At 39.1% G+C, this 20,389-nt stretch overlaps 1 protein-coding gene across 1 annotated transcript in view; it reads left to right on the plus strand.

Moving 5' to 3' along the window:
- Window positions 1–20,389, plus strand: part of ASXL3 (additional sex combs like 3 (Drosophila)) — a 194,355-nt gene that overhangs the window by 157,063 nt on the left and 16,903 nt on the right. The window contains exon 8 of the mRNA XM_006889225.1: window positions 18,018–18,114. Within this exon, the coding sequence (XP_006889287.1) occupies window positions 18,018–18,114 (97 nt within the window). The remainder of the gene's footprint in view (window positions 1–18,017; window positions 18,115–20,389) is intronic.

The raw sequence follows: 20,389 nt of genomic DNA on the forward strand, positions 1-20,389 counted from the left end.
TTATAAAATGTATTTGCAATGAATAAGTCATTGATTTTACAAAATTCAATCATTCTATCTCCAGCCTCATTCCTGTCACCAAGCCCATGCCTTCCGACAACCGATTCTTCTTCACTATTCCCAACTTTTGCATTCCAGTCACCCATTATTATCAAACAAAACTCTACTCAGGTAATTTGTGGATCACACCAAACTATGCCTAACATTTAGGAGGGTGGGAATCCTAGAACATTTAATTGTGCTTTTAAGAGATCTATGCCTAGACCAAGAAGCTGTTGTCAGATGAAACAAGAGAGCACTTCATGGCTTAACATCAGTAAGTGTGTGTGTTGGGGTGATAGCCTTTCCCATACCTATTCATTCAGTATGCCTACCAAGTAATGTGTGAAGGTGAACTCTGTGGAAAAGAATACAGCATCAAGATCAGAGCGACACTCATCAACAACCTGTGTTATACAGATGACACAACCTTGTTTGCTGAAAGTGAGGAGGTCTTGAAACACTTGCTGCAGAAGATTAAGGACTGCAAACGTCAACATGGATTATATCTCAGCATTAGGAAAACAAAAATTCTTAACTGCTGGATCAGTAGACAACATCAGGATAGATGGAGAAAAATTGAACTCTCAATGATTTCCTTTTACTTGGATCCACAATCAATACCCTTAGTACTAGCTGTCAAGAGTTCCACAGACATATTACTTTGTAAATATCTATTATCAAGGACCATTCCAAAAGACTGAAGACCAATGAAAATTAATTTGAAGACCTAAGGTGCACCTGATTCTGGTCTTTGAGATAACTTGCTATGCATCTGAGAGCTAGACAGTGAATACGGAAGGCAGAAGAAGAATTGATATCTTTATATTGTAGTGTTGAAGAAAAGTACGGAATATCCCAAACCAAAATGTACTGAATATGCCAAAAGAGGAAACAGACATGTCTTAGAACAAGTGCCATCAGAGCCCTTCATGGAGGCAAGTATGGCAAAGTTCTGTCTCACACGTTGCAAAGGGGTGAGGTTAGTAATTGGAAAAGGGTATCTGTCATGCTTGGAAAGGTGTGGAGGGTCAGTTTAAGAGAAAAAGACCCCACAAAGATGAATGGACAAGGTGAGTGCAGCACTGGGCCCAAGTATATCAGCTGGTGAGGATGGCCTAGGATAGGACAGGCTTCAGGTTTGTTCTTCATAGGGTTGCAGTGAGTTGTATTTGACTCAGTGGCACCTAACAACATCAGGAACAACAGCTCCTACAATGTACTACTGTAACTTGAACAGCTGACTTGTTAGTTTGTAATCCAGCTCTTTCTTGGCCTTTTGTTTTCTTGCAAATGGAATTCTTTTTCTCCAGTGGACTGGCCCTTATGTTCGAAGTAGAGAAATGTTGAATAGATTTCTTGTTAATACTTTCAAATGTTCACTAGTCTTGCTTGGGATATAAGAAAAAGGGATCTGGTAGGGAACTTTTTTTTTTCCAATAATTATAAGAGATGGGAAATGCTAAACATGCATTATCTTCCCTTTACTTGCTAACCCGAGTGTCATTGTTTCACACTCAGTCCTCCCTCCCAAATAAGGATGAGATGATTGCTGTATTTTTAGACAAATAGCATCCATAGTCTACCTTCATTAGCCAGCCTCACCCACTACCATGGGATGTTTACATAGTGACCTATGCTATTTTAATGCAAAAAAAAAAATTAATGAGGTAGCCTTCCTATTACATGTCCTCCCATGAGGAAGGTAAGGCTGGCAAACATTGAACGTAAATATTTTTCAAGTGAAAGTACCGCAGTTAGTTTACTTAAGTCAAAGAATCCTCTCTGAGATAGTGTTACCTGTGATTCCTGCCCCAACCAGCTATGTCCTAGGTAGAAGCACTGATTTTACTTAATATCTAGTAAATCAGCTCTGAAAAGAAACTGGTAATGATAAAGGGAGGAGCCAGCAGCAAGGTGTCAGCGTTTGTCGTAGACTCTCTGAAAATGGACTTCTTAACTCATTATGGTGGTCTAACGGTAAGGAGTTGCCCTGCCAGCTCATGAGGCAGGCAGCTCAAATTCACCAGCTGCTCTGCGGGAGAAAGATGAGTAAACTTCTATGCAGTTTTGAGCCTTTGGAGAAGGATGCCATTCTTGGTAAAGTAAAGAAGAGTCAGTTTGAAAAGGAAGAAGATGCCCACGTGATGGAACACGTGGAGGCTGCAGCAGTATGCTTGTGCGCAGACAGCATAGACTCTGTAAGGCTGGCCCAGAAGAGGACTGGGTTTACTGTTACATGAAGCATTGCTGTGTGTCGGAGCGACTTGATGGTAACTAACAACAACAACAGTAATAGCAGCTGATAGGTAGTATGTTAGACTCTTTACATTGATTATTTTGAATCCCTATAACAGCTTTGCAAGTTAAGGATATTTGCTGGCTTCATTTGCATAATGAGCCAAACTTGGGCTCTAAGTTGTTAAGAAACTGGAACCCCTTCAGACAGCTGCAAAGATACAGAGCTAGGATTAGCAGCCCAATTTTATAACTTTAAATCCAGCCATTTCCACTGTGACAGGTCGTGTTACTTGTGTCGGGTGAGATGGCCAGGGAATGTTTTACATATGTCAGAGAAGTTAGATTGGTTTTTTTTCCTTCCCTTAGAGGATAGTAGGGGAACTAGGGTGTACATAAAATTTAAATCATACCAATGTTCTTCTTCCACTTTTTCGTTTGCCCACAGCTGTTTGACTTAATTTGAAAAGATATGTTGTCTCTCACTTTGAAATTTTGTGTTACAGGAGCATAACCGTAGTTAGATAGCCCCTAGGCTAAAGCTGAAATCTGGTGTATGTTTTCTTCTTCTCTCTGTTATTTTACATCAAAGACAGTGGCTAAAAGTAGCTCCTTCTATCTGTATGTTTCTTATAAAATCACAGTATCTCCGTCAAATAGTCATACCACTAACTTGCAAGAGTGTTAAAACAGTTTTTAAGCACTTCCTTATGCAAAGCCATATTCTCAGGGGGACTAGATACTCCGTTTTCAACTATCATTCTCAGTAGTCATTCACCCCCCCTCATTGTACTGCTCGAAGTCTCAGAATCTCTCCTATTTATTTCTTAAATCACACACTATGTTGTCAAAAACATCAACAAAAACTTCTCTCAGTTCATAGGGAAAGGGTGAGAAATTAGATGATTTTTCTCTCTTGTCCTTCTATCTGTTTCTCTGTCATGAAGACACTCACTGAGATGGCATGACTTACATACAGCATTGTGCTTGAGCTGTGAGTATTGTGAGGATAGCCTGGCATAGGACAGAGTTTAGACTTGGGGTCACCTCACACCAATACTATCCCATGTAGCAAATAACTACCAATCTAATGACTTCAAACAACACGAGTAGAGTTTGTGAACTGGTAATAGCCTAGCTCGGTGTTCTGCTCATGGTCTTCCTACCGGGTGGAAATCTAGACATCAGACATCTGACTTTATTCTCATCGGTAGTGTGGGGTCTCAGGCTCATTCAGGGTACTGGCAGAACTCAGTTGCTTACAGCTGAGACCCTGAAGGCTGCCACTCCTAGATCCTGCCTCTCTTCATGGGCCGTGTGCAACCTGGCAGTTTGCTTTTCCAAGATCGCGAAACAAGAATATCTGTACTCTATTTGGTTTAAATAGATTTTCATGAAATATACTGTAATGAGTGGAGTGACAGTCTGTCATTTTTGCCATATTCTTTTGGCTAGAAGCAATTCACAAGTTCTGCCCACACGTAGGCAGGCAATCACTCACTGCTGTCAAGTTGGAACTGACCATCCATCAGATTTCCCAAGCCCATTTTGCTCCCATGAAGCCACAGGTGGATTTGAAATGGCTGAGAGGTGTGGTTTTGGAATTTACAGTACACCTCTCTGTGAACTGTACCATCAGAGATGTCCCTCCACACACAGAGGAAAGAATTATAGTGGTGTGATTCATTGAGGCATCTTAGAGTGTCTGTCACAACATCTACCATAAAAATAATCATTGTGTCTGTAATTCAACTTACTGAGAACTTCCTCGAACCTGTTTTTGTCGTTAAATCGTTAAATGGTGTCAGCTGTGAACCCTAGGAACAGTGAATGTGAACCCTGTTCTATCCTGTGCCATTCTCACTCTTTTCTGACATACTCAATCTCATTGTCAGAGTCACTGTGTCAATTCATCTCCTTGAGAATATTCTCTTCCTTCGCTGACCTTCCACTTTTCCAAACATCACATCCTTCCCCAAGGACTGGACTCTCCTAACAACATTCCCAGAGTATGTGAGATGGAATTTGCCTTCCTTACCTTTAAAGAGTACTCCAGGTGCATCCTCTCCAAGACATACATGTTTGTTCTTTTGGCAGTCCGTGGGATATTCAGTACTCCTCTCCAACTCCACAGCTCGAAGGAATTGGTGATTCTTCTCTCATTCTTAATTCATCATTCACCTCTCAGATTCATAGCACCTGATTGGAAAGTTTGTGATCTGAGTCAGACACACCTTAGTCTTTAAACTGACATCGCTCTTCAGCAGTTTGGAGAGGTTCCTGACAGCCAACTTTCCCATGGCAACACATCTTTTGATTTCTTGATCACTGTTTAATAAAGGGTGTTGATTGTAGATCCAAATAAGATAAATTATCAACAACTTCAGTCATTTTTTCCATCTGTCATGATAACTGGTAATTGGCCCAATGGTGACAATTTTTGTTTAGTTAACTGTTGAGATGTAATCCCTGCTGAAGGCTGTAGACTTTGATCTTTTGCAGCAAGCATTTCAAGTCCTCCTCACTTTCAGCAAGCAAGGTTGTGTCATCTACATAACACAGGTTGCTGATGAGTCTTCATTGGAACATGATACCACATTCTTTTTCACAGTTCACCTTCTCAAATGATTTGCTCAGCATACAGACTCTTCCTCTCTCTTTCGTTGTACACATATGTATATGCAGAACTTTTCTTCTCTGACTTTAACATAATTTGTGTTTATAACTCTATAAGGCATAGACCAAGTCTTTTTTGTTTCTTCTTGTACACTTAAATATTTGCAGGTATGAATGTTTTCCTGTTGTTCATTAAAGGAAGGTGCATGGTGTGTGTAATGCAGAAAGTATCATTCTGGCAATTATTTCCTACCTTGTCACTTACTTACCTGTAGAATTATTGTGGGCACTAAATTAATGCATTATTGTGGCTGTTAATTATAGTTATTACTGTCCCATGAGTAGTTTGGGGGCACACTTTAAGGCCAGGAAACCTTCAGGCATAAATAATAACAAGCAATAACAGGAAGAATTAGACGTGCTGATACTCAAACATGACTGAAAGCATCCTCTCCTTCTCTGGTTATTTCCCACGTCCATGAGCATTGCACCCTTTTGAGCCTTGTTGGTGCTAGATTCTTGTGACAGCAGATGCTGTCCATTTCCCAGCTCTTGGCCCATAGTTGATGCTTATGAAATGTTTGTTAAAGAAATGGAGTGACTAATAGGTTATTATGTAAACACAGCTGTTCAGTGTATTGCTAGTGAAAAGAATGATTCATTGATTTCCACTCATAATAGCATAACCCTGTTTTATCAATACAAGCATATCTGTTTGCATTTCACTAAATAAAGCATTAACGTTCTCTTTCATGGTTGAGGACACTGGGAGGTTGCTTCCTCTGATCCTGGATAGGGACCCATGACTTAAACTACTATTTTAAGAGAACTTGTCTTTTTACAAAATACACACGCTGTCAAATCTGCTGAAATGTATTCAGATGTTATTAATATGCCTTTGGGCCACTTTATGAAGATCATTTCTTACTGAGACCTATTCACTTGTCACAGTGTGTTACCAGGGGTTGTCCATGGATTCGTAATGAAGTAGATGAATGATGAATATCAAAACACACTCCTTTAATTTTGATGAAGCTGACTAAAGCTTGGTCTGCCAATGAGTATATTTTTGCCTTTAAATGTCTTTAATTTATGCTCACTCATTTTGCCACAGGCTGTATCTCTTCTAAGTAGGTTGCTGAAGCATCTGAGAAGCTAAAGCGTTTTGACTAAATTCCTCCTTGCAATGTTGAAAACAGCATGAATCTTAAAGAAAGTGACAGAATGTAAAAATGTAGGAGCATATTGTTAGAAAAGAATTGTTTTTAATAATAATGTATGGAAGCTTAAGGGGAATCTCATGTAAATACAAGTTTAAAACCCCATAATTTAAATATTTTAAGAATCAAGATCAGTGTTTCCTTCTTTTTCACCATTTTTAGTATCATACACGTGCCTCCAGATTGATTGACCATTTCAGTTGTACTTGCTGAAATACATGTCCACAATCATAAGAAAGATTTTCTTTCTTATTCATTGTCCGAATTTTCCCCATATATTTAGGGCTTTCTGAGCACTTGTTTTCAAAATGCCTTGCATTACAGGGTGACTTTCTCAGTGTTTGGTTACTCAATGTATGACTGAACATCTCTACAGACTTAGAAGCTTGGCTAGCTTGTCAGGTAGAAAAGAGAATAGTGTTCTAGCTGTCTGTGTATTTTTCTGGATAGATAGATAGATAGGCAGACTTTGATAGATAATAGGCACACATTTGCATCCATATGTGTATGAACTTCTAATTATATTTTTTTTATTTTTTTCATGAGAAGAGGATGATCAGTTGCCACATTATTATTTAGCCTAGTGGTAAGAATCTATGCTGCAATCCTGAATGCAGATAGTTCAAAACCACCAGCAGCTCCATGGGAGAAGGATTTTCAGTTTCCTCCTGTGCAATTACTGCCTCTGAAAACCCTCTGGAGAGTCAGCTGTGAATCAGTTCTGACTCAACTGTACACAACAATAATGTCATTCTATAATGTTACCCAGTTTTTTTAATCCCTTTGAAGTTTACATACTCAGATTTCTCATTTACTAATTAAATCTGGATTAGACAGGATTTTGTCCTGTTGTGCACAGAGCTGCTATGAGTTGGAGTTGAGTGACATCTAACTGCAATGACAGATACATCTCTTGCTCATTGCTTGCCAAGAATTGCAACTAGCATTATCCTGAAGATGGAAGAACTGCCTTCTCCCACACCATCGATGCTGAATGGCCAACTTGGTGATTTCTTCTCAAGCATGCTCAAAAGCAGCAAGGAAAGAGTAGGAAGAAAAAAGGATTGTTTCCACTAAAAAAAAACCCACCTCATTTTAAAATAAATTTATGTTTTGTCATCACAGTGGAGACACAAAAGACCTTCCATCTGTCTCTACCTCTCACGCTAGATGTTAATTCTGTTTTGGTAATATTCTCTCCAGGAATCCCCTTTATGCTCTCTTTAACTTGATTCCATGATTATTTTTTAAAAATGGATACAGTAAGGATAACAAGTAGAATGTCTTTTGTTTTTTCCTGTAACTGTGTATAACTTCAGGTGGTCTTGATTACAACTTTGTGTGACAGCCTTCAGTTTTAAAGAAAGTTGTTACACTTTGCTTTGTCTCTTCACTGGCCTTCAGCTTTACCAGTCTTTCTCCAAAGACTCAGTCCTCCTAATTATGGGCTCAAAGTGTGTGAGATGAAGCCTCATCATGCTTGATTCTAATAAGCACTCTGATTTCACTTTTTCCAAGGCATTTGCTTGTTCTTTTAGTAGTCCGTGGTATAATTAACGTTTTTCACCAATCCCATAATCCAAAGTCATTCATTCTTCTTTAGTCTTCCTTATACAGTGTCCAGATTTCACATACATGTGGGTCAAGTTCAGTGCTACTGAATTGCTTGCTAGCCTCCATCAAGTTGCCAAGGCTTTAAGTTGCAGGAGATTGCTCTTTCTCTCAAGGAGCCCCTGACGGACTCAAACCATGATGGAAATGCAGCCATTGGGTTAACAGCAAAACCTACTAAACACTATGCCACCAACGCTCCCTGTGCATATGTTGTTGTTGTGTGTCATCAAGTGGGAACCAAGCCATAGCTGACCCTCCAGCAGGTTTTTCAGAAACAGTAAATCACAGGGTAGTAGATTGCCTATCCTCTCATGGAGCAGCTGGTAGGTTAGAACCACATGCCTTTGGTATTACAGCAAAGGTTCTTACCCCTAGGCCACCAGAACAAGATGCTTGTAAATACCATGGTCTGGTATTTAGAGTGACATCTTTTCTCTTTAGCACTTTAAAGAAATCCTTTGCAATGTGTGTTATGATTCTTAACTGCTGCTTCCATGACTGTTGATTACAGATTCAAATAAAAGGAAATCCATGGTGAGCTCTGGTGACCTAGTGGCAAGAAGCTGCACAGCAAGCCCAGAGGTGTGCGATTCAAATCCGCCGGATGCTTTGCTGGAGAAGGAGGGACAATCTCCTCCTGTACCAATCAGATCTGATTTGGCAGTACACACATTTTAAAAAAAAACTCCATGACCACTTCATTCTTTTTTTCATTTGTCATCATGTTGCTTATTGTTATGGTTGTAAAAAAAAAAAAAACAACCCAACCCAACCAAACTCTGTTTTCTTTATGCTTTAGGGTAATCTACACTAAAGTCAAAAGGCCTTGATCTTCATCAGTAGGTGTTTCAAGCCATGTTTATTTTCTACAAAATTGTGTTATCTGCATATCCCAAGTTGTGGCTGAGTCTTCCTCCAATCTGGATTCCACATCCTTCTTTATATAATCCAGCTTTTTGAGTTATTTGCTCAGAGCACAGATTGACTATATAAAATGAATGGACTCAATCTTGACAGAAATCCTATATCTAATATTTAACTAGTGTCTCCTTCCTTGTTCTAGTCCGATGGCTGCTGCTTGTCTGTGCACAGGTTTCTTGTGCATAATTATCTCAAAACCCCTCACTTCTTGCTGTGGAGTTAGTACCGACTCAGAGCTAGCCCTACAGTAGGTTTTTGAGAAGCCATAAATTGCACAGGGGGAGACTGCCCTTCTCCTGTGGAGCTACTGGTCAATTCAAACAGTTAAAGAGGGCTACCTTTTGGGAAGCAGGTGCATCTCCTGTATACTGCCCCACCAGAGGTCATAATTAAGTATTAAGTAATGCACATTTTTTTGCAGAGGTGTCTGTAATTTATGTCTATCCACATGGTTGAAGTCTATGCTTCCAGCCAACATTAGCAGCGATGTCCCATGGCCTTTTTGACTCCAACATGAATTGCTCACCATTCACTATGCACTGCTTCAGTCATATTTTGATAAATGTTCCTATAATATCGGTTAATATAGTCTCATGCAGTGAGTTTGGAACTTGAGACTACTTAGATTTATGGATTAAAGCTCATCACATTATCCTTTAAAGCTTTTTCATCTCATTTTTTTTTATTTTCAATATTTGATTTTTGTGCCATATTGAAAATTATCTCAGATTCAGATCTTAGACTTTATTTTCTTTTTTAACAGGAATAATTAGTATGTAATGTTTGCAAATCATGCACTGGGTATATCTCATTTGACAGCTTTTGACAGTAATACTTATATCACTTTTAATGCACTCCTTTCCAGATTCTGTATCAGAAAGAACATTTGTTCCATGGTATATCAATAATGACTATCTGAGACAAATACTAGGTGAAAAGTTTCGGCAATACTTCATAATATGTTCTTAGGAGTTTAAAAATAAATTCAGCCTATTAGAGAACACTTAACAGTAAAGAAACCAATTTAATCATGCCTGATAAATACAGGCTGTATTTACTCGATGGAAAAAAAATCAATTTTCTTTAAGATGGATTACTTAACAGTATTAAAATTTCCAATCCAAGCACTGGTTTGCATAGCAGATGATATCTTAATACAATTTTGAAAATAACTTTGAAAAACTCTTTGCTATTTTTTTCATATGTGGTTGATTCTCTTTTCTTTATGGATACTTTTTCTCTCACTTCTCCTTTTCATTTTTATGTATAATTTTATGCACAGAAACAGCATTTACCCTTATGGATAAAAACTGAACACACTTTTTAAATCTCCTAGATTATCTAATTCATATGCAATAGTGTGATTTTTTTAAAAAAAGAAAAATATCACTTTTCATAGTAATTTAGCATCCAGACTTTATATTGAGTATAGAAGACATGCATTGGATTTTCAACCATGTAGAGTATAAATTAGTCAGTGATTACAGCTTAGAGTTTAGATTCTCATTAGTCTTCTGCTACTGGATTAAAGTTACTGTGGCTTCACCACTACGGAGTCTGTTCTTGCACCAAAGACTCTAGTGGTTTCAATCCAGATACCTAGGTAAATACTAATACTTTCCCCAGTAACATCTTGTAGCACTTTCTTCCCATGTATCTGTGATGTCACTGGGGTTGATTTTCTTTGTACAACCATTGTATGTTGTCATTGTTGTTGTGTACCATTGAGTCAGAATTGGCCAATAGCCAACCCTCCAATGGGTTTTCAGAGGCAGTAAATCATACAGGAAGAGATTGCCCTTCCTTTTCCCATGGAGCACCTGGCAGATTCGAACTGTGTGCATTTGGGATCGCAGTGCAGTTTCCTACCACTAGACCACCAGAGCTCCCTACAGTCTTCCTAAAAACGTTGACTCCTGCTCGCTCCTTATATGATGGTGTTCCTTAAAGCTCTGTTTTGCATGATCTTCTCTTTTGGAAAATACTCCTTGGGTTTTTCATCCATATGCATGTCTTCAGCTACACTTTCTTTGCCAATTCCCTGTGTCTAACCTCTACGTCATTGTTGAGTGACTGGCTTCTCTTCTGACCTGGTGATTACAACAGCTTTACTTGCATGCACTCAGGATACTCTAATATCTTTATATACAATCTAAAACTCACAATGTCTTTGTTCTAAATACTAGTCTTCCCTATATTTTCCTTTTCCAATGTCTATAAAAGCATCTTCTCAGTTATCTATACCCTAGGAAGAATTTCTTACTCCTTTGTCTCATTTACCTGCCAGAATTGTGTCCACTCACCTTCGTAAATCCTGGTTCCTTCCAGAATGGTTATACCATTTTACAATCCAACCAACAATGTAGAAGAGTTCCTTTCTCACCACATCCTCTCCAACATTTATTCTTGTTGCCCTGTTAAACTTTAACACTATTACTGGAGTGAGATGGTACCTCATTGTAGCTTTGATTTGCATCTCCCTCATTGCTAGTGATTTGGAGCATTTCTTCATGTGTCTGCCATTCAGATATTTTCCTCTGTGAAAATTCTTTACATGTCTTTTGCCCATTTTGTAATTATGCTATCAGTATTTTTTTTTGTGGAGGCCCAGGAGTATTCTGTAACCTTTTGTTATAAGACTCTTGTCTGAGATGGTATCACCAAATGTTTGTTCCCAGTCTGTAAGTTTTCTTTTCACCCTGTTGGAAAAAGTTTTTGATATATAATCAATCAGTCAGTCAATCAATCGTGGTTCACCAGCAGCTTTGACACAGAAAGATCAGCAGTCTCTTCCCATGATCTGTTAAATAGAGTTAATATAAGCATTTTTTTTTCTCTTTTAATTGTAAGTACCAGAAGAAATTAAAGGCCCATACATAGCTCACACTTAAACTGTTGTAAGACTACACTGCTCTGGTCTTTTCTAAATAAAATAGCCAGACCCTGTTGTTGCCCTGTGAGGATTTACCAGTTTAAGGCCAGCATCTTCCAAGGGCTTCCCAGCCCAGCCAGTTCGGGGCAAAACCAGACTTCACAGTAGTCCAGCAGACCTTGCACAATTCTGTCACCTCATCTCCTGTTCTCTCCAGGTCCAAGGCCCTTCTTCCAGACCCACACGTGAGGGGTCTTTTTGTTGACTATTTCTTCACTGAGGACATTTCCTCCCTAGATTGCTGTTTGGTTTGTTTCTTTCGAATGTCTGCTCAGATGTGTCTTATTATTAGGCCCACCCTGAGTATCATTTCTGAATCACCAGTCAGCTTACCCACACACGCTCAACATGAATCTTTTCATCATGTTTTTGCCTTTGAATAAACCCGTCACTGTATATAAAAATGGAATCCAAATTGTTCAGTGTATCTAGCTGCCTCATGGTTATTTATTTAGCTGTTTTCCAACTCTCCAGCACACTTCTTACTGTTATTCGAAACAGCCCACGTACCATGCATTCTTAATCACTTCTAAGAAGCACAATATAAGGGAAAAAAAGTGATACTCTAATAAAAATTTAAGAATTAGTGCTAAATGTAAATTAAACATTTTCAAGGATTTAATATTCATGGAAATTCAAACTTTAGATGGTGTGGAAGTAGCAGCCAAGTTTATTTAACCCTTTCCATTTCACTGACATCCGTCCCATGAAATTACATTCATGTCATCAACACCAAAGGCAACTCATACTTACACACCAGTAAAAACATGGGAAGTTTTACAAAGGGTTCTCAATAGACTGTATTTTCCTTGAATCCTGTTCATTTCCCTTTGTGTCCCATTAATAACACCGCCACATGATCCGGGGTTTTCTCCTCTTAATTAAAAAGGAAGTAGCTTGACACCAGTTTAGTTGGGTGCTTTCTTTAAAAGAGTTAGGGGGATTTGGGGAGCGAACTTTTCAATTGTGGCTAATCAGGGGGAAAAAACCAAGCTAGCAAGTTATAGCTCTGCAGCAAATAAATAAATAAACCTTTCAGAAATGTTTATTGTTCCAGCTCATTAAAATGGTAGATCTTTTGGACAGCATTTCTTAAAGGCCATAAAATTAATCGTGTCTTTTAAAACCATTTTATTGGCGTGTATTTCCTAAGTCTAATTTAGCCCCAGTGTTTAATTGGGCCACTTCAGATGGGCTGGGAAGCTGGCAGTAAATATTATTTTTCTGTTTTAAGAGAAAAGCGTCTCCCTCGAGGCTGAGCTTCTGTGTTTTTTAATGTGTTCGTGTCACACCACCTTGCATTTTCATGCGCGCAGATCAGGGGAATCTGTCAGAGCGAATCTGGATCTGGTGTTTCTTTGTGTCTTAAAATTATGCTGAAATTTCAATTAATAACTAATCATGCCCCCGGCCTGGCACAATACACAAAAATCTGGCATGACGCTCTTCCCACTCTGTTTATATACTCGAGCTAAATTTTAAATCTTTCCTTCTACAGCGCAAGTATGGTGCAATTAGCATGTACTGAGTACCTTCTAAGTCCTTGGCATTGCATGGAGTATATGCATTTTTAAAACACATGTGACCAACTATAGAATAAGCCTAACCTTTTGCATTGTGCCTTCTGTGGCTGAATTCTTAGTAAATAAATCTCTTTCCCACTTCAGAAAACTTCCCTTTCACCTGCTAAAAACTCATGGCTATCAAGCCAGTTCCAATGTGTCCTGACCTCCCATCAGATTTCTGAAGCTGTAAATCCTCAGGTTACCATATCTCTCTCCCTTCAGGCCACTTACTGACTTGAACCACCAGCCTTTCTCCTAATAATCTAATACTTAATGCATTAAGCCACCGTAATCTGTGGGGAGTTACAAAAGTAGCGCCTCTCTGGAAGTTCACATCCACTACCGGTTCCATGGGACAAGTGGTATCATTGCTGATGGACCTTGACTGAAAATAGAGAATACCATAAAGATATTTACTTGTATTTTTTTGACTGTGAAAAGGCATTTGAGTGTATGTATCATAGTAATTGTGGGTAATATTGAAGAGAATGTGAATTCCGGAACTCTTAATTATGTGCGTGTGAAACTTAAACAAAGAAGCAGTCATTCAGACAGACCAAGGGGATATTGCATGGTCTAAAAACTAGGAAATATGTGTGCCAGGGTTGGATCATTTCTCCATACCTATTCAGTCTCTACATTGAGATAATTTGTGAAGATGGACCATATGAAGAAGAAGGTGGAATCAGGATTGGAGGGAGACTCAGTAAGAACCTGGCTTATGCAGATGATACAAACTTGCTTACAGAAAGTGATGGCGACTCAATACATTTATAGAAGAAAGTCAAAGGCTGTGCCTTTCAATATGGATTACATCTCAACATTAAGAAAACAAAATTCCTCACCACTAGACCAACCGGCAACATTGCAGTAGATTGAGAAAAGTTTAATGTTGTCAACTTCATTTTAGTTGGCTCCACAATGAACAGTTAGGGCACCAGCAGTCAAGAAATCAAGACATGCTACTTTTGGAATATCTCTTGTCAGAGATCTCTCCAGAGTGCTAAAGAACAAGGTTATAAGAGCAGTTTTTTAAATTTATTTTTTTTTCTTCTATACTGGCTTATTTACAAACTTCAAATACATTGTTTTTCACACCAAATCTTTCCCATTTCCTTCACCCTCCTCCCCCATCAAATTGTGTGACTCTGATTAACCACCCCCTTCACCCCTCCTCACCCCTCTGCTTCTACCCTCCCCCCTCTTGGATGCTCATATCATTCTACAGTTATGGTTTTATTGTAGGATATAAGTTTTAAGATTAAATTATGCTAGAGCTGAAAGTATACTAGAGCTAAGCTATAGCATTTTTAGTTGCTTCCTCTGTATCTGGAAGTTAGACAATAAATAACATCGAAGAAGAATTGAGTACTTTGAATTGTGGTGTTTGTGAAGAGTACTTAATATATCAGGGACAGGCAGAAGAACATGCAAGTCTGTCTTGAGGAAAGTGCAACTGGGATGTGTCTTAGAGACAAAGAAGTAAAACTGTATCTTACATACTTTGGGCATGTTTTCAGGAGAGAGAATCCTTGGGGAAAGACAGTATGCTTGGAAAATAGATGGTCAGAGAAAGAGCGGACGACCCTCAGAGACATAGATTTGCAGTGGCTGTACCAATGGGCTCCACAGTGGCACAGACCTTGAGGATGACTCAGGGTAGGGCAAAGTTTAGGCACTTCATTCATAGATTTGCTCCGAGTCCTAGACAATTCAAGAGTGCATGACAGCAACATTACTAGAGCTGTGATTTACTGTTTTCCCCTTTATGGCACATATTGAAAGAGATAATAGGATCAAGTATGTCCAAGATGATGACGAGGGCACAGGTTAGGCCAGGGATCAGATCCTTTGTTCATAGGGTTGCTATGAGTCCACTCAACTCAACAGCACCTAACAACAATAATTCTGGAGTTAATTGTGGAGAACCCTTGGAACTGGAGACCACTAACTGGGGCCTCTCACCGTTTTAAGTCCTGCCTCAGGCCTCATGTTCACCTTAAAGTGCTTTCATTGATCCACTTCTTGTACAAGGTAAAGCCGCAGCTGTTTATCATTTTTTTGGGGGGGTCCTAGGTAGCAGCCTCCCCTTTTTTCTCCCAAACATAACCTAGAAATAAGAATTTGTGTACAGGGAGATTGGAGCAGACACTAGGGATTAGATAATGTGAAGCTTCAGAGAAAGAATCTCTGGCCAGTGTTTCCACAGATGGCACTCTGAGAAGTGGCACAGGGTGAGCCTGCTGTGTTCTCTCACAAAAGGGAAATAGGCGATTGTTGTTTTTGCAGATGAGTCAGCTGTGAGTTAAAGCAACGCAATGAACAGCAGATGTGAACCTTGCCCTATCTTGAACCATCCTCACAATCTCCAGTACACCTGAACCCACTGTTAAAGTCACCATGTCTGTCCATCTTGTCTAGGGTCTTCCTCTGCTCCGCTGACACTCACCTTTCTTTATCCCCAGACCTTCCACTTTAATACAAAGGCAACAGTTGCTCCCAAGGGCAAATTCTGCATTTCCAGACATTACCTGCTTGCCAGCTCTATGACTTTAAGTTCTAAAGCTTGCCACAGCATTAAGTGCTCAGTATTCCTTCCGCCATCTGCTCTGTTCACACATGGGCTAGGTGATATCAAATGGTACAGCACACGTGTCTGGTACAGTCTCCTCGGATCCTGTTGTGCCTCCCGTGAATTTCATGTGGCTACTAAGTCTTCAGGAGGTGGATGGTTTAGTTGTCTTGGAAGGGTCCAGGGAGTCATAGGGAGTGTGGCAACTTAACAAGAGGGCCAGTGGCCAAGCTCCCAGCTCCATGAACCTCAGGCTGGCCTTTAGCCTGTCCTTAGGGTTCATATATCCTCTCAAATACATGCTTTTGTTTTATGTTTTAAATAGTCAATGACTTATACACTGAAAATACCCCTTTTAAAACATAACAAATTGCTAGTGCTGCTCCAGCAGAAAGAGCCCATATGGGTGGCTTTCAAGGACAGGGATGTCTTTTGTATCATTTAGGCTAGAACTCGGACTTCTGGGCCCTGGCTATAGTGGAAAACTCCCTCATTGTGATCTCTGGGAGGCTGTCACCTTTCAAAACCCAAACATTCCTCAGCATCTCAGCCATCCTCTTGTTTGCATCACTTGTCCATCAATTTGAGCCTGTTAGTATCTGCTGTTATTAGGTCTCGGAGATGACTGGTGGAGCACACATCCTATACTAATTATGGTGTCATTAACATTTAGCAGAACAAAGAAAATTTTAGTTCAAAACAAAATTACTTGCCTTAATGTAATCCACTACCATCAAGTCAGTTCCGATTTACAGGGGCCCCGTAACACACAGTAGTTTGGCCATAGAATTTCCAAGACTAATAAATCATTACAGAAGTAGAGTGTTACATTGATCTCTTTAGAATCAGCTGTTGAATTCAAACTGTTGAACTTTTGGTCATCAGTGCAACACACAACATACTGTACCACCAGGGATGCTTTTACCTAGAGCTTAAGATATTTGATATATGAACTTAAAAGTAAGAGAAAACCTTGGAAAATGTCATTGGTGTTGTAACCTGCCAGACTAAACCATCTTCACATATTCATAAATTGTCTAATTACTGATGCTATGTCACCCTTCCTCTGTAATATAGTCCCTGTTCTGACAATATAAAATATATTCTGCACTTCAATTACTCTGTCCACATCCCGTCAGTCTCACAATGAGTTAGACCATGACAGAGATCTTGAGGATAGTACAGGATACGGCAAGGTTCAGATCCATTACACTTAGAGTTTCTACGAGTTGAAGTCAACTATACCACATGTAACAACACTTTCAAGCTACTCATCCAGTGCTTAGCTTTGATTATCCTTTGACGTGTTTTATCTTCCCCCACCTACTAGGTAGGAAGCCAGTCAAGGACAACAACTTTAATTCTTTCTGTTCTCTGCAGAAACAAGAAGAATGCGTGTGCTCAAAGGATGAAGTGAATAAGTAATTAAAAAGATAAATACATTCTTTTCATTAAATGATGCTTACCACAGTCGTTTTCCTACATGAGTTTTTGACAGTTGGAATGTTTGGGGACAATCTTAACAGTGTATATTGTGCATCATTTAATATGGTGTGTGCTTTGTTGGGTATTTGTGTATCCCAAGAGAATAGTAGAAGGTATGTACGTCAGTAGAGGTGTATTTGTTTTACTTCCAAGCTGCTTGGTGTCAGAACCTCAGACAGAAAAATACGAGTGATCAAATGGAATTTTTGGCTACCAGAAATTTCAGAAAATGTGGTATAAAAATAATCCAAAGATTAATTTGTTGATTTTAATTCATTTTCACTTTGTTGTTTTTACTGTTCATTGTTCTTGGTCCTTTTCCAACTTATGATGACCCCATGTTTGCAGAGTAGAATTGCCTTGAAGGTTTTTCAAGGATAAGGCCTTTCAAAAGCAGATCATTAGCCATCATGTGACCCAGACACCTCTTGCTCTATTTGAACCAACAACATTTCCATTAGTGATGCAATGCTTAATGGTTTGTTTCACTCAGGGACTGTTCACTTAAAACATATTTAAATGCTAGAAATGTAAATGTTTTTTATTAAATCACATCACTTTGTTACAATCTCCACTGACAATGGAAATCCTAATAAAGATTTCCTTTGGATTGACTTGTTTTGCTACTCTAAGAGTCACTGTAAACAATTCCATTTTCGTACTGTGCGAGTCATCTTTTCTTGGATGCCTTTCCTCTCTTCTCCCCTAGGCTGTTTCTCTGATGGACTCCCACCACTTGGCTTTCCCTCTTTAACTGTGTACTTTGCTTTGCATTATTCCTGATGGAAAATTGTGTTTGTCTGCTTATTTTCTAGATGGGAAGTGATGGGATTTTACGCCTCAGTACTTCAGCTCTAAATAATGAATTCTTTGCGTATGCAGCACAGGGGTGGAAACAGCGGCTGGCAGAAGGTAAATTTCTATCTTCAATTATTTTTTGACATATTTGAGCACTTACACTGATGCTGGACTGAGCTTTGTACCTTCTCTGGTTTCCAAATTCTTTTTCCACTGAAGTATATACATTAACTCAGTTAAACCTTTGTATCCTATGCAATGTGACTTCACTAATTCTTTTGTTATCCTTAGCACCTTTGATGTCATGTGTGTGCATTGGAAGAAGGGATGACATAATCTGTGGTTCAATTTAAAAATTGATATAATGAGGTTTTTCCTTGTAAAGCCAACTTAGATCATGCTGTTTGATCTCTTAGGTAATTTCCTAAGTTTTCTAGAGTCTAAGAAACTTAATATTATCTTCTCAAAGCCAACAGTTGATCTTAACCTGCCTTTAGTTTCCAAATTCCTTGGAAGACCAAAATGTACCTCATGCTACCACAGTTGTAGAACATGTCAGCTGCTCAGATTGTTAAAACCTAATGTGGTTCTTGATCAAGGGTTGAATTATACCTCCAAGAGGATACTTCCTAATGTTTAAGTCCACTTTCCTCTTTCAGCCCATCTGCCCAATATCTGTAGAGAAGCCAAAACAAGGCAAGTAATGTTGAAGTGAAAGAGATGGACAGTTGATTCCCAAAGGCAACTCAAGAAGATAAAACAAAGTATTACTATGAAATGTGCAAAGAGCTGAAGTTAAAAAATCAAGAGAGAGGAATATGTTCAAGCATTTCTCAGGGTGAAAGAATTGAAAAACATATTTAAGCCTAGAGTTGCAATATTGAATGATCTTATGGAAAAATTATTGAAAAATGCAGGAAATACTGAAAGAACATAAATACACAGAATAAATGTATCAAAAAGAGAATTAGTTGACATGGGACCATCTTAAGAAGTAACATGATCAAGCTCCAAATCGCTGGCAATAAGAGAGACACAAATCAAAACCACAATGAGGTACCATCTCCAGTAGCAGAGGAATAGTTTAACAGGACAGCAAGTAATAAATGTTGGAGAGGATGTGGAGAGACAGGAACTCTTTTACATTGTTGGTGGGATTGTACAATGGTACAACCACTCTGAAAGGCAGTTTGGTGCTTCCTAAAAAAATTCCATACGACCCAGCTATTCCATTGCTTGGAATATACCCCAAGAAAATGAGAATTGAGGCTCAAATGGAAACTTGTACACCAGTGTTCATAGCAGCATTATTCACCATCGCAATAACATGGAAACAGCCCAGATGTCCAACCACAAACAAATGGATTGAGAAGTTGTGGTACTACTATGCAGCACACAGGAGCAGTCATATTGTAAATTATTACCTAACTTGGGAGGGACTAGAGAGGATTATGCTGAGTGAACTAACTCAGTCCCACAAGTGCAAATACTGTATAAAACCATTATTGTAGAATGGGTATGAGGATCCAAGGTGGTTGTCGGGGGAGAGTGGAAATAGAAGGGTGAGGATGACGGGGGCAGGTCTTTATTATAGGGTTACACAATTCGATGGGTGGGTAATGAATTCAAACTTTGTAAATAAATCAGAGTAATATAAAAAAATTTTAAAAGAACTGATGATAATTAAGGAAGTTCAAGCTGCACTCAAGACAGTGGCAAAAAATAAGGTCCAGGAATTGATCACATACCAGTCGGCATGTATCAACAAACAGTTGCAGCCCTGGATGTGCTCACTAGAATGTGCCCAGAAATTTGGAAGACAACTATCTGGCCAACTGACTGGAAGAATTTCTTAAATATTTCCATTCCAAAAGGTAATCTGACAGAATTGGAAATGATTGAGCAATATCATTACTACCACATAGATCATTCTAAAATGTCTTTTACAGCACCCTGAGAGGGAACTACTAGAAATTCAAACTGGATTCAGAAGTAGCAAGACTGGTCTCCGGCAAAGCCATCAAATCTTCCTCTGTCATCCTTAGTCATTGTCCAACTCTCTGATGCATAGCAAGTAATTTCAAAGATCATGGTCTGGATCTTAGTCTGAATGACCTAGACTTGACACCATTGCTTTTCAGCTCTCTGGAGAGGTCCCTGACAGCAGATGTGCTTAATGTAATTCACCTTTTGATTTCCTGACTGCTGGTGCCAAAAGTGTTGATTGTGGAGCCAAGCAACCAAGCAAGTTGTAATTATTAACAACCTCAATCTCTTCTCCATCTATCATGATGCTGTCACTTGACCCAGGGGTGAGAATCTTTGTCTGCTTGATGATGAGCTTCAATTCAGATTGAAGACTACGGTCCTTGACCTTCTGCAGCAAGAC

This window comes from Elephantulus edwardii, unplaced genomic scaffold, assembly GCF_000299155.1.
Source record: "Elephantulus edwardii isolate Elephantulus edwardi_28Jun2011 unplaced genomic scaffold, EleEdw1.0 scaffold00076, whole genome shotgun sequence".
Lineage (NCBI taxonomy): Eukaryota > Metazoa > Chordata > Mammalia > Macroscelidea > Macroscelididae > Elephantulus > Elephantulus edwardii.